General features: G+C 41.2%; 1 protein-coding gene across 4 annotated transcripts in view; it reads right to left on the bottom strand.

Annotated features, from left to right (window-relative positions):
- Positions 1 to 13,197, bottom strand: part of FRAS1 (Fraser extracellular matrix complex subunit 1) — a 416,244-nt gene that overhangs the window by 330,063 nt on the left and 72,984 nt on the right. Inside the window, exon 3 of one of the 4 annotated variants that reach the window (XM_032334688.1) lies at positions 3,338 to 3,359. The exons of the other annotated variants lie outside the window; for them this stretch is intronic. Within the exon in view, the coding sequence (XP_032190579.1) occupies positions 3,338 to 3,359 (22 nt within the window). The remainder of the gene's footprint in view (positions 1 to 3,337; positions 3,360 to 13,197) is intronic. 4 annotated transcript variants of the gene reach the window in all.

The following is a 13,197-nucleotide window of genomic DNA, read 5'->3' as shown; positions in this document are numbered from 1 at the left end:
ATTAATTTTATTAATTGATCATAACTACAGTTTCCATTCCTTATGCTACCTTCTTTAATCTGTACAGATTCAAAATTTTTATTTTTCTAAAGCATTATGACTCGGGGCACCTGGGTGCCTCAATCGGTTGGGCATCTGCCTTCAGCTCGGGTCGTGGTCCCGGGGTCCTGGGATCGAGCCCCGCGTCAGGCTCCCTACTCAGCGGGGAGCCTGCTTCTTGCTCTCCCTCTGCCTGTTGTTCCCCCTGCTTGTGTTCCCTCTCTCTCTCTGTCAAATAAACAAATAAAACCTTAAAAAAATAAAATAAATATAATGCTCTAGAAGTGCAGATATGACTCTAACAATCTTCCTTTTTTAGTGATTCGAGCATCACATACTGCCCCACGCTCTCCATTGAAAAACGCTGAATGTGCCATAAAAAAGTGTTCCTGCCTGCCTATTCTTAGACCCGATTTCTGCCTAAAACCAAGCCATTCACTCTGCACCGTCCTATCACAGAGCACGGATTTAACATTGGTTCTTAGGAGCTCTGGCTTGGGTTGGCCCTCTTGCTTTCTGTGCCCAGTTCAGGACCCGGGATCTGCCTCCAGCTTCTTGGAACTCAACTCTTAATCCACTGAGGCGGCCAGTGCAACCTCCACCCTCCAGAAGGGGGCTGTGAGATGTTGCACAAGCAGAGCAAAACCCTTCCTGCTGCCATCTTCGCCAGGTGTGACCATGCACAACTGCTTTCATATCCCTACTGAAAGGAGAAAACTGAATTAGAGCTTTCACACGGCCCAGGTTGGAGTGGAAGGAGTGGGGCAGGGGCCGGGGTGGTCTTCTAACAGTCCAAGTGTAAACGGAAAAGGTAAGTATTAGATCACATTGTGACTTGGGACGAATTTCTCCAAAGAAGCAATAAAAAGCCAAGGCATGGGGCGCCTGGGTGGCTCAGTCGGTGAAGTGTTTGCCTTCGGTTCAGGTCATATTACAAATATTATCCACTTTTGGAATAATTAAGTAACTCAATTAACTGATCCCTGAAATATGTGAATCTTTTACCTTAAAATTTAATTAAAATGGGTTTTTTGGGGGCGCCTGGGTGGCTCAATGGGTTAAAGCCTCTGCATTTGGCTCAAGTCATGGGCTCAGGGTCCTGGGATCGAGCCCCACATCAGGGTCCCGGCTCACTGGGGAGCCTGCTTCCCCCAGCCCCCCGCCTGCCTCTCTGCCTACTTGTGATCTCTCTCTGTCAAACAAATAAATAAAATCTTTTTTAAAAAAATGGGTTTTTTGTAAACAGTGAGGAATACTCAATAGTTTTTTTTTAATAATAAAAAGAAAGAGACTACCTTCTCAAAGAATGAGTAATGATGGGAAAATGTACATCTATATAAATAAGGATGTATGCATGTAAATTTACTCATAAAAAGATGAATAAAAACAGAATGGGAAAATGTGAATAAAATACTTTTTAGAAGTCGGGTAATGTTCCAGGAGTCCCGTTAACAGGCTAGTGTCTTCACTATCTTTTCTATCTTCTGAGGTTCAGGTATGTTTTCCTAGAGACCAGTGAAATGGTGACATTTGTGTGTTATCTGCCTGTTGCTTCTTGCCTAATACCACTTTAAGTACCAGGAACGCTTCACCCACACGCTCAGCCCTCGGAGAGGTTAGAGAGCAGAAGAGGAGCTCATCCCACAGTGTGTTCTCCCTAGCAGTTAGCTGTAGCGACAACTGGCGTGGGTCCCAGGACTCTCCTTCCGTAGAGAATTCCACTGAGTTGTTTTCCCCCAATACGGGATGGTTTACACTGACAGAGCAAGGAACTAAATCCGTGTCTAACAACACACCTTCCCTTCAGGAAAAGCGGCTTCATACTTCAGAGCCAACCCGCTCCTGAAAGACTCCTCTGCCTGACACCCTCAGGAGAAATAACTTGGGTTTCCAAAGGGATCAGATAAAAGCCAAGCATTCACCTAACAGGCAGTGACAGAAATGGAATAAACAGAAAAGCAATGGCGATGGCGCCCAGACAAAATGGACAAGATCTTCCGCACTGAAAACCCTACAGCTGAGAGAGATTTGTGCTTTTGCAACCATTTAAGAGGACATTTTTCCTCAAATGTAACCCATCACACTCGATCTTCATTTCCAACACTAAAATACTACTTCTGGTTTCCCCGAAAGGACAGTGGGTGGCCAGTAATGTGGGATTCCTGCAGTTCGAGAAAACAGCGGTTTTGAATCCAAGAAATAGTTCTTGTGGCGCCATTTCTCTCTTCCCACTTAAAACCAAGTTTTTCTGAGAGACTGAACAAGACAGGAGGACATAATCATAAATTTCTGTTGATGCTGAACAACATCCCAAGTTAGTGTTCTATGCCACGTATGCAGATTAAAAAGCATTTTTCTTGTGCATTCCTTTCAGGCAGAGGAGCAAAACCTGCTTTCCTCCTAGCAAGAAGTCAAAGTCAAGAAAAATCATGTTAAACTTACAAGACAAGAGACACATTAAGGACAAAGTACATTTCCATACCAGTGAATTTGTATTCTGTATATCTTTGGGCGACAACTTGATATTTAACACGATGACGAAATTCATCTTCATCAAGGTCATTTATAGGAGACGAAGTCTTCTCTGCATCTTCCTACCAATGGCCTCAGTGGTCTCTACAGAATTTCTACCCTGTGTTACCATACAAGGTAGGTGGCAAAGAAAAACCTCCTTGTTTGATAGGTGGAGATCTAAGGCACTAGATAAAATTTTAAAAGATTTAAAGTTAGATTTAGTACAAGAGCATTTTCCACGTTACTCCTGATGGACGAGCAGACATGCCCAACATACTCTCAATAGTGCATAAGACTTGTTTTAGGAAAAAAAAAAAAAAAAGTTGTAATAAAATAAATAAGATAACACTGACAACACTATTTAAAAGTAATGATAATGGGTAATATTTACTGAGTTCTTACTCTGAGCCAACTGCCCCTGCCTAGATTATGTAGTTCAATCTTCAAACCATCCTCTAAGGTAGGTACCACAATGACTCCCAGATGACAGGTGAGAAAACCAAGCAATGGAGCAGCTCCGGCTCATCCAGGTTGCACAGTCTGGGACACAGTCGGAATTCAAATCCAGATTACGATAATCAAAAGCCCACAGGGTATAGCAATGTAAAACAGAGTTTATTTATGTATACTGGCTCACTTACTAATATAATCTATAGATTAGAGATCTGAAAATAATTAATTCTCAGGAAAAAGAAAAAATATGATTATTTCTTTTAATGAGAATACTCATATTTCTTTTCTTATAAAACATCTTTAAATCTTTAAATGGTTGGTCCTTACTTACATCTGGGTGACAAAACGAGCCCCTGAAAGATAGCAGAAATGGTGCTGTATAAAAACATAAAATAAACCATTCTAATTAAAAGAAATAAAACCTAGTTTTTTGTTTTACATTACAATTACACAAAATGTTTGGGCATTTAACATCATTAATATCACTAGGATTATTACAAGCTTTTTAAACATCACCATTTTGTCTACCTTCGATTTAGGGATCAGTTAGAAAGAACACACTTCAATGCCTGTGTAAACAGACGGGGCAGCCAGTCCCTAAGAAACCAGCATTGCGGGGACACCTGGATGGCTCAGTCGTTGGGCATCTGCCTAGGGCTTAGGTCATGATCCCAGGGTCCTGGGATCGAGCCCCACATCAGGACTCCCTGCTCAGCGGGGAGCCTGCTTCTCCCTCTCCAGCTCCCTTGTGCTTGTGTTCCCTTTCTCACGATCTCTCTCTGTCATAAATAAATAAAATCTTTTAAAAAAGGAAAGAAAACAGCATTGCGGGGCAGCAGCTAACTAGTGCACACGTCCCACCTAATGAGCAAGGCTTTTCAACACATCCAGACGATGGCTGCCCTTGGAGTATGGGCCCAACATTCTCAGACCTTCCAAGTGCTCAAGAGAAGTTAGAAAGTCAGATTTCCTATGAAATCTCCATATCTCTATTATGGCAATAGACTCAAAAATTTTTAAACACCATGAGAGACAAATAAAACTTGTCTGTAGGCTAGGCTTGACATATTTGACCTATAGTCCTTTAGTTTATGACCTGTGGCACTGATGTATTCTTACTAAGGGAAACATATTTAAAACATACTCCTTTTTGTTTAAAGATCTTATTTTTATCTATCTGAGAGAAAGAGAAAGAAAGCATGCACAAGTGGTGGCTGGGGGAGAAGGACAGAGAGAGAGAGAGAAGCGGACTCCCGGCGGAGCAGGAAACCTGACATGGGGCTCGATGCCAGGGCCCCAACATCCTGACCTGAGCCGAAGGCAGACGCTTAACTGACTGAGCTAACCTGGTGCCCAAAACATATTTCTTTTTTGTGTTTGGTGGAGATACAGACACATTCCTTAGGCTTGCTTCATCTATCCTTGCCTTCTTCATTAAAACTTTACCCATGGGAAAATTAAAACTTGTAACATCACAAATCACAAGCACCATAAATAAAGGGTAATTGCCATACGGATTAATAGCAATAGATACCTACCCTGAATTGCAGAGTAGATAAGGTATGTTGGGGATTATTCCTAATCCCTAGAGCACCCTTTCTCTCCCATGGGGGAAAACACTTTAAACCACTATGAGTGCGAGGAATAATACAGGAATAATTATGAATTGATTCTAAATAATTTTTAAAAGTAAATCATGACAAAAATTTATTAATTACTACTGCAAACTTGTAAAGCCCTGATCCACATAGCCCAGAGCAATGTCACAATTAAAGCTGGTAGCCCAGAAAAGATTTCTGTTTGCTCTTGAATCACAATCATCTGAAGAAGTTCCAGAATACAGCTACAGCAACATGGGAGCCATGTCTTACAGCATGTCTCAAACAGCATGCAGCCCACAGGAGCCACTTACTGTCCCACTCCGGAAAACTCAATCATCTCCACCATCACACCTTCTCTGTCTGCCTCTCCAGTTCACCCCTCTCTGAACTTTTCAGCCCACCTTTTATAGTCCTGCCACCACATTCCCCTCAATGAAGTCCCCAAAGCAGTTAGTCAGTTTGTATTCCAATTTGATGGGTTTTCTCTCAAAAAATGTACCCACTGGGTTTTGTGTTTTCTTTTGCTGAAAGTACAGACCCAGAGGGTCTGTGAACACTTTCCTACTGACAAGCTCTAACCCCACCGGTGGTATCAACGGTGTGTGACTCGCTTCACCGCTGACCAGATGCTGCAACAGGAGACGGAGAAGCCCTGCCCCACAGGTCAGAGCTCCCGCTACTGTCTGGTTTATGGACTTTAGTTAAATTATCCCAGAAAATGTCTACTTATTCCGGTCACTATATCTATTCTTCATCATTACTGAATACGCAAAGCCAAAACACAGCAATCCTAACTTTAACACCATGTCAACGTAACAGCCGTTCTCCAGTAAGAGATTTCTGAAGATGAAACAGCAATGGCATAGCTGCGTGGACAAGACTCCAACAACCAGCCTTCCTGGCGAAAAGAGGTCACGCGAAGTACAGGAAAGTAAACAAAAACCTGAGCTTGGCTGCAAAGAACTGAGTTCCCAAGAACCCAGACGCCATTGGTCTTGTGCATATTATTAATTGTCACAAGCCTAAAACTGTGATATACTTTCAAGGTGAAATAGAAATGTTTTTGCTTGTTGATTACAACGTACACCTAAGAATTTCATTCACTGAACGTTGCTTGAGCACCACAGCTGGTGTCCACTCTTTTTACTCAGCTGACCTTAAAGGAGAAAGTTCCAGAGAGCAGTCAAAGTAGGGAGAGTCGCTGGAAAGGCCAAGACAGAAAGTGCTGCTGGGGCTCAAAGGTTAGAAGAGGGAGGGTATGCGTGTCCCGACCCCGTGGTCGCAGCAGACGGAAGACGGCCCTAGAAGGAGATGAACATCTCACTGCTGAAAACTGGCGATGTGCTGTCCCCACCATCCTTCTGGTGTGGAAGCAGTGAGTGAGAGTTGCCACACTGATACCCTGAGGGGGAAACAGCTGAGCTAAATCCATGTTTGTCCCAAGCCCCAAAAGGGATTGTTAGATATTTTTCACTAATCGTGTAACATTTAGAATCGGTCGATTCAATTCAAACATCAGAAAGGTCTCCTTGAAGCAGAGGTCATTTTTCAGACTTCCAAAGCCACCTAGGGACAGTATCTTGTTTAGGTAATGGAAAACCAACTGCTTCTTTTTTTATTATTTTTATTAACATATAATGTATTATTTGCTTCAGGGGTACAGGTCTGTGAATCATCAGTCTTACACACTTCACAGCTCTCACCATAGCACATGCCCTCCCCAGTGTCCATAACAAAACAACTGTTTCTTTAGAGAATCTTCCACAGAAGCCAAATTGAAGTACTCTCAATGAAAAAAACAAACAAATAAACAAAGGCTCCCACTAAGTGGGTGGGTATCCTTGTTTCTTGTTAGGAGAGCTGTTCTGGATACCAAAGGGCATTCATAAAATTAAGCAGATGGAAGTAAATTGTGTGGTTGGTTTGCTCCATTACCAGGCCAGCTGAGAATCAGGAAAGAAAAGAAAACACGTTGGTGTTTTAAGCGACCGCCATAGATCCGGCCAAAGCGATAGACAGCGATATCAAAACAGATGAAGGCTTTGGGTTTAAAGAACACCCAAGTTCAGAGACAGACATAAAAGCTTTGTAAATATTTTACACCTGCTAAGCTCACAAAAGCAAACCTGAGAAATTGTTCATGAGTTTCCATCATTTTTCAATTTCGTCCTAACCTACAGAGTCTTCTACTTCTACCCTTTGAATGCTGTCAGTGGACAATTACTTGGAATCAAGCTTTGTTTAAGATTCCAAAAACCCAGAGAGAGCTGAAGGGAAAGGAATCGTGGACTCTGTCTTCGATCTGGTCAGACAGCCACAGCATAATGAGCACAACGGGAGAGATCACCACATGAAAGGATTACGTTGTTTGCTGGGTTTTCTGTATTTTTTTTTTTAACTCTCGCTACTTGGCAACTCTCCTAGATCACAGCTTTGGGAAAGACATGTATCTCCCTGATGAAAAATGAGCTCACAGAGATCCCATTGATGGCCTGTTCACCAGCTCTGAACAGACCCATGGGTTTGGCCCTACACAAGAAACTCAACCAAAATGATTTCCTGAACAGAGAAAAAAGAAGAGGAAGTTGGGGACAGTAAGCCAGGTATGTTTGCTCAGATGTAAAACATACCCCAGTACAAGCAGAAGAGCGCCGCACCCTGCCCGCACGAAGCATGGTGTTTAAAACGCATCACTGAGCATTCTTCCTCACTATTTGCTCCACAGTGGGTCATAAATAAACTCCTAGAATGCCATGTGCTTCCATACTGGAAAAAGCAAGCGACTGTATCATCAGTTAACTTGAAGAAAAGGTCATGACAGAAATAATAGTTTTGAAAAATAACTTTGCTTTGTAACTATAATCCCTCCCCCCTGGTAGACTTTGTTTTCTTTCCTTCCCATTACGGCACGATTTACTCCAGTTGCTTTCCTCTTGGTAATGTGTTCAGAGTAGTATTAGATCTGTTTAATTTTTTCATTTTTCAGTGTGTTCTCAAAACAACAATAACAATCTTTTTATTACATTGAACACATGCCAAACACATGCCAAAAAAGTTTTTGTTCAGAGTATATCAATCCAGTTTTAATAACAAAGCATTTCATATGGAGGTTGTTAACCAATGGCTTATCTTAGGATGGTTCTGCATCTCCATCTCCAGTCAACTAATGTACACCAAGAACATACTGGAAGTCAAGCCCTGTCCTAGGTGCTGGGGATTCGAGATGAACAGGCTATAGTCTCAAGGACTTTATAGTTTAATGAAGCTACCTGAACCAATGCTTTATTATCTGTGTGAAGACAGTAGAGAAGTGATGTGAATAATCAAAAACAATCCAGTGCCTCATCCAAAAATAATGGATGACTGTCACACAGGACAGTGTCACACAGGGTCACACCCACTACTCCATTACTCTGAGCCTCTCTGAGCCAGGAAAATGGTAGAAGGAAGCACATCAGACCACAGAGTGGAGAACACTCAAGACAAAGTCAATTATCTGCTGCTGGAGATTCAAGGACAGGGTATATTTAATCTCCCAAAGAAAGTACACACTCTTAGTGTTTGGAACCGTGATAAAACTCTCAGGATAATTCTGCTTTGTTTGTTTTTAATTATCCATCTGCTAAGATTTCCAATTGGTTTATTTTTGCATTTTTCCCCTCCAGGGATTAAAAATGGATTTTCTTAGTTTTTTGTGCTTTTTTAAATAACAATGAGCATGACTTAAAATGATTATGAGAATAATTACATAAATGCAATTAAAATGAGCCCAAAAAGAAATCTGATACTTTCTGATCTTCCTGATGTCAACTGCGTTTCTTTAGAACCTGTCTTAGGTACGGAGCAAGTGTTAAAGGCTGGGCCCCAAAATAGGTGAATGTTGCTAGCTTTTAAAGCTGAGGGATGAGGACACGTGAGTTCCTTCACTGTTGTTTTTCCTTTCAAGAATGTATATAAAATCCTATGACAAAAAAATTTTTTTTTTAGTTTTAGGCAAACAGATCAGTTATTGAGCAAGTTACTTAATTCCACTAAGCTTGGAGTATATCAATCTTTATACAGAGACAATGCCATTCCCTCTAAAATGTACACCAGAGGTTCTAAGAGGATGAAGAGATTAAGAGAAATTGTGGGACGTTACGGTCTCTGCATTTCCATGAAGCATAACTCAAGATATGACCTCCACCCGGGAGTGGGCTCACCTCGGAACGTAAAGGGCCACATATTACCTGCACACATATCTCGCAGCCTCTTGGCCTAATGAAATAGGGATAAGGTAAGAGTCCCATAAATAAGAGTGACTGTGAAGGAAAAAAAAACCATAGGGAATAATACATAATCCAAATTTGTTAGAATAGGCAAATGCACACTGAACAAAAGACTCAAGAATTTGCAGATTTCTTAAGCAAAGAAATTTGATCTTGTTGAGCAAAGAGATGGTAAAATAACACGGGAGCCACAGACTTTGGTCGTGCGTTGCTGAATACATGGTGTCCTCAGTATGACAGGAAAATTGGTTTACAGAACTTGAAAAGGGAAAAATTATGAAATGTAAAGCAGATTCAAGGAACAGCAAGAAATCTGTTAAATTACTTCATGTTCTATTCTCAGGAAAACTAAAAGGCAAAAGATTCCTTGAAGAACACAGAAAGTCTCCGGCATTACTTTAGTCCACCTTTCTATTATTTTAGAAATGAATCCCACCTCCTCATACCAGATGAGGAGGAGGACAGCCTGAAGAAATACACAGTCTTTACCACTCATCAAATGCTAAATGTTCTAAATATATTTTAAACTTTGTTGAGCAGTGAGAGGAAAGAACCATCTATTTTCCATTTCACAAAGTGCTTTGACAAACAATGCTGAATCCATCAAGAAGAATTTAAGGGATTAGACAGAAGACAATGTCATCTGGCTTGCTAGCAAACTGAAATCTTATTAGTTTCAAAGAGTGAGTAAAATTCAATTCCCACAAATGCTTCCAGAACCCCACTACTTCCTGGGCACCGCTCTGCATCTCAGAGATCCAAAGAGGTCTATGCAGACAGAACTCTCAGCGCAGTAAGGACTGCCACTGATGGGACATTACTCTAACACAAAGTGTAAAGGGGGAGGCGTAGTTAAAATTAAGGTTGGAAGGCTAGCAAAAGGTCTGGTATGTCATGGACAAAACCCTTTAGGAATAGGACCAGTCTTCAGGCTAGAAAGGTCACTGAAGCATCACTGTGGAAGGACCCACAAGGTGGGCATGAGTGAAGCAAAAACACCAATAAAATAGAGAAAGTTGTTAACCTCTAGCAGCAAACAAGGTGAGCAATCACCAAGGTTTATGCTTATGCTGAGTCCCTAAGAATTGAAAGAAAGGAGAGCTCTGTGCTATCCTTAGTCAGGAAAGTGAGTAGGACCCGTAAGCTAAGAGAACATGTCTACAAGTAATGAGACCAAGTTCCCTGGCCATGTCATATAAATTCATTAGCACTGAGAATCACATTTAGATCCAACCCAAGGAGCAATTATTCCCTCTAGTTGTTCAGCACACACTAAGCCCTCGACAAATATCTCTGGAACAAATCAATGAATTCTCCAAAACTGAATCAGTAATTATCGGTGGGTTATTTGCACTGGGAACTCTCAATCAATCAGCAAACACTTGGGCTTACATGCAAAGAACAATGGGACAGGACACACAAAACAAGTGCAAGCGAACGGTCTTTTCTTGAATTCAAAATGCTTGCCTCTAGTTGGAGAGAAAATAAGAGTCTACAACTTGGAACAACAATTAGGTTTGAATTAAGGCAGGTACTCAACCTCAAATCAGCAAGTCCTTTACTCTCCCTGGAAGCCTGGAATGAGCAACCCAGAGTCCTAACAAAGACATACCAGTCGGAAACTCAACCCTACCCCGCTGTGTTCGGTTACCTTAAGCTCCTCAGTCTCCTTCCTGAACCTCAATCTTTCCCGTGATCAAGGGGTCAGGGGTGCCTTGCATGAAATCATGCCAAGGACAGCACTCCAAACACCCATGAATTCACATACTGATTCAAACTTATAAGCAGATTCCCACCTTTCTTAATGGCCACGCCAACATTCATTTTTCTAAAATATAACATAAGAGTACAGTAAATTCTAGTGTGACATGACACACACAATAAACAGAACAAGCAAATACTGATTTAGCTTCCAAGCTATCACTTAGACTCAGTCCCGTTGTGAACAGCAGTTAACGAAGTATAATTCCTTCCATCTACAGACTAAGATACTATTGCAAAGGAAGGCAAAGGCACGACCTTAAAAATTGATACATCTTCCCAACAAAGAGTAAGAATTCTTGAAAATTCTGGTCAGCTGTTAGGCCCTAGCACTCTATTGGTTATAACAGAAAAATAAGAAACGTGAAGTCTTTAAAAATCCCTTGCTCTAGGGATCCAAGGAAAACGTCTCTATCGGCGACTCTTCATGTCTCCTGATGTTCTGTTTTGAACAGAGTTGCAACTGAATGCTTTTTCCTTCTAGTCTGCATTACACCTAGAGGAATGTGTATTTTTAAGAAAATGTCTTATTCTTCCACATGTAGGTAGATAATAGCTCATTTTGAAAAACTGTGATATTTATCTTTTATACTCAGGACAAGCCCATATCTTCATCTTCCATTAGCTCTACCCTGAGTATGCAGGAAATTAAATTCCCTACCAAAATAACAAGTTTCACTACCCTGAAGCACATTATTTTTCTCAAATAACATTTGTTGCAGAAGGCACGGCTGATAACTTTTCACCAAATTTTTAAGTAACTAGCTGAAAGAATAAAAATGAAGGTCCTCTGAGCATAAGAATTTTCTCTGTTCTCTTCACTATTGTAACCCAATGACTGAGGACGCTGACTGGAATAGTGGTACTCAACACATGTTTTTGAATGAGGTATGCTATTTTAGTGTGGGAAAATGGGAGGTTTTTATCCATAATGAGACTTTAGTGTGAGAGAGGTGATAAAAGTTCCACAAAAATTGGCTCTGGCCTTAATCAACATACATTTTATCTTTGAAATCCCAAATAATTATAGTCTGATTTAATGTTTGTGAGCATTGTGTTTCCTTAGTCAGAAAAAACTAATTAATCATAAAGCCAACTATTTCATTCGCAGTAGTAAAAATTCCAGAGCACTATGGACTCGAGCTGGTCCGAAGCATGCCTTTCTCCTACATCCTACATTGGAAAGCCCTGAAAAACCAAAGTCAGTACATACTACAAGGCTCGCCTTGGCTCCTGGCATAAGACAACATAAAATACAAAAGGAAATTAAAATGCTCTAAGCAGTGAGTGTCCCCAAGATAAACAATGTTTAAAGGGCTTCAGCAAGAAAGCCGATGGTCACATGCAAACATCCTTTCTGCATTCACAGCATCAATCATTCTCCAGTGGGCTCAGTTGCAGGGTCCTAGTTAATCATTTGGCTGCAGTAAACACTGAAAGCAATCAATCTCACAGGCTTTGGAATTTGTATAAGACTTGCTGCCCTTACAAACTAGTTCCTCCAGTCTGGATACTTCTAAATTTTCCTTTAGGAGCTCAAAGTTAACTGAAGTGATACATGTCATCTTCAACCAACAGGCCGCCCTTTGGTCCAGTAAAGTCTAAACGGGCCCTTTTCAAAAAGGACAAAGAGAAGATGTTTCTTCTTCAGAATTATGCACCAAGTAGAAACCCTTCGTGGTGTCTGAATACTATTAAAAGACAAAGAAAGATAAAATCATAACATCTTGGGTAAGATTAAGTGCTTATCTAGTCTACTGGTTTTTCTGTGCTCTGTAAGACCCCGGGCCGGGCCGTGGGAATTGATGGAGGGAAGATCAACCAGATCCAACCCCATACCCTGAAGCTCCACTTTTTTTTTTTCTTTTATTTACTGGGATTTGTAAAAGAGATTTCATTTGAAAAATAGGTTCCCCTTCTAAAAGGAGTTTGAAAACTACTTATCTCGTCCAACGTTTAGTACTCTTGCCTGAAGGCAGGCAAAGACTGACATTTCAATTTCCTTTGGGAGTCTGTGGGCTCTTCCCAAGATGGGCTTTGTAAGCTCCAAGACTTGCCTCCTGTCTGGGAAAACACACAAAGCTACTAAAACAGGCCCCTGAACTAACTTGACTTGAAAAGAGAGTGAGCAGCATTACTGACCTTGAAAATTCCGACAGCACAGTACCTTGATTTTCTGCTTTATTATTCCCAGTCTAAGGATTTGCCACTGATGTACCCAACTTCCCACTCACTTTTCCGTGGTCCACCGCCCCTTGGAGCCACCACTGCAAGTCTGACTTTGGGAAACACCACTTTTGGGAAACACACCACCCCTCATACACCAAGAACTGGAAAGGGAAGAGCAAGACGGTGGGTGATGTTTAATGATGTTCCCAACCTGCACCAGCTTTGTTGGGGTTGGAAAGTTGAGGCTCTTCCAGCCTTAAGTAGGAGACTGACTGAAGGATTCTCTGGAAGTATGTTTTCTAATAAAGAGAGGAAAGGGTGTGAGAAAGACAATAAATAATGGATCATCCTTAGCTTGGAGAACTACCGAGTCATTCAAAATAATGAGCTCA

This window comes from Mustela erminea, chromosome 2 (genome assembly GCF_009829155.1).
Source record: "Mustela erminea isolate mMusErm1 chromosome 2, mMusErm1.Pri, whole genome shotgun sequence".
Taxonomy (NCBI): domain Eukaryota; kingdom Metazoa; phylum Chordata; class Mammalia; order Carnivora; family Mustelidae; genus Mustela; species Mustela erminea.
The sequence above is the reverse complement of the archived record's forward strand: the minus strand, read 5'-3'. Positions and strand labels throughout refer to the sequence as shown.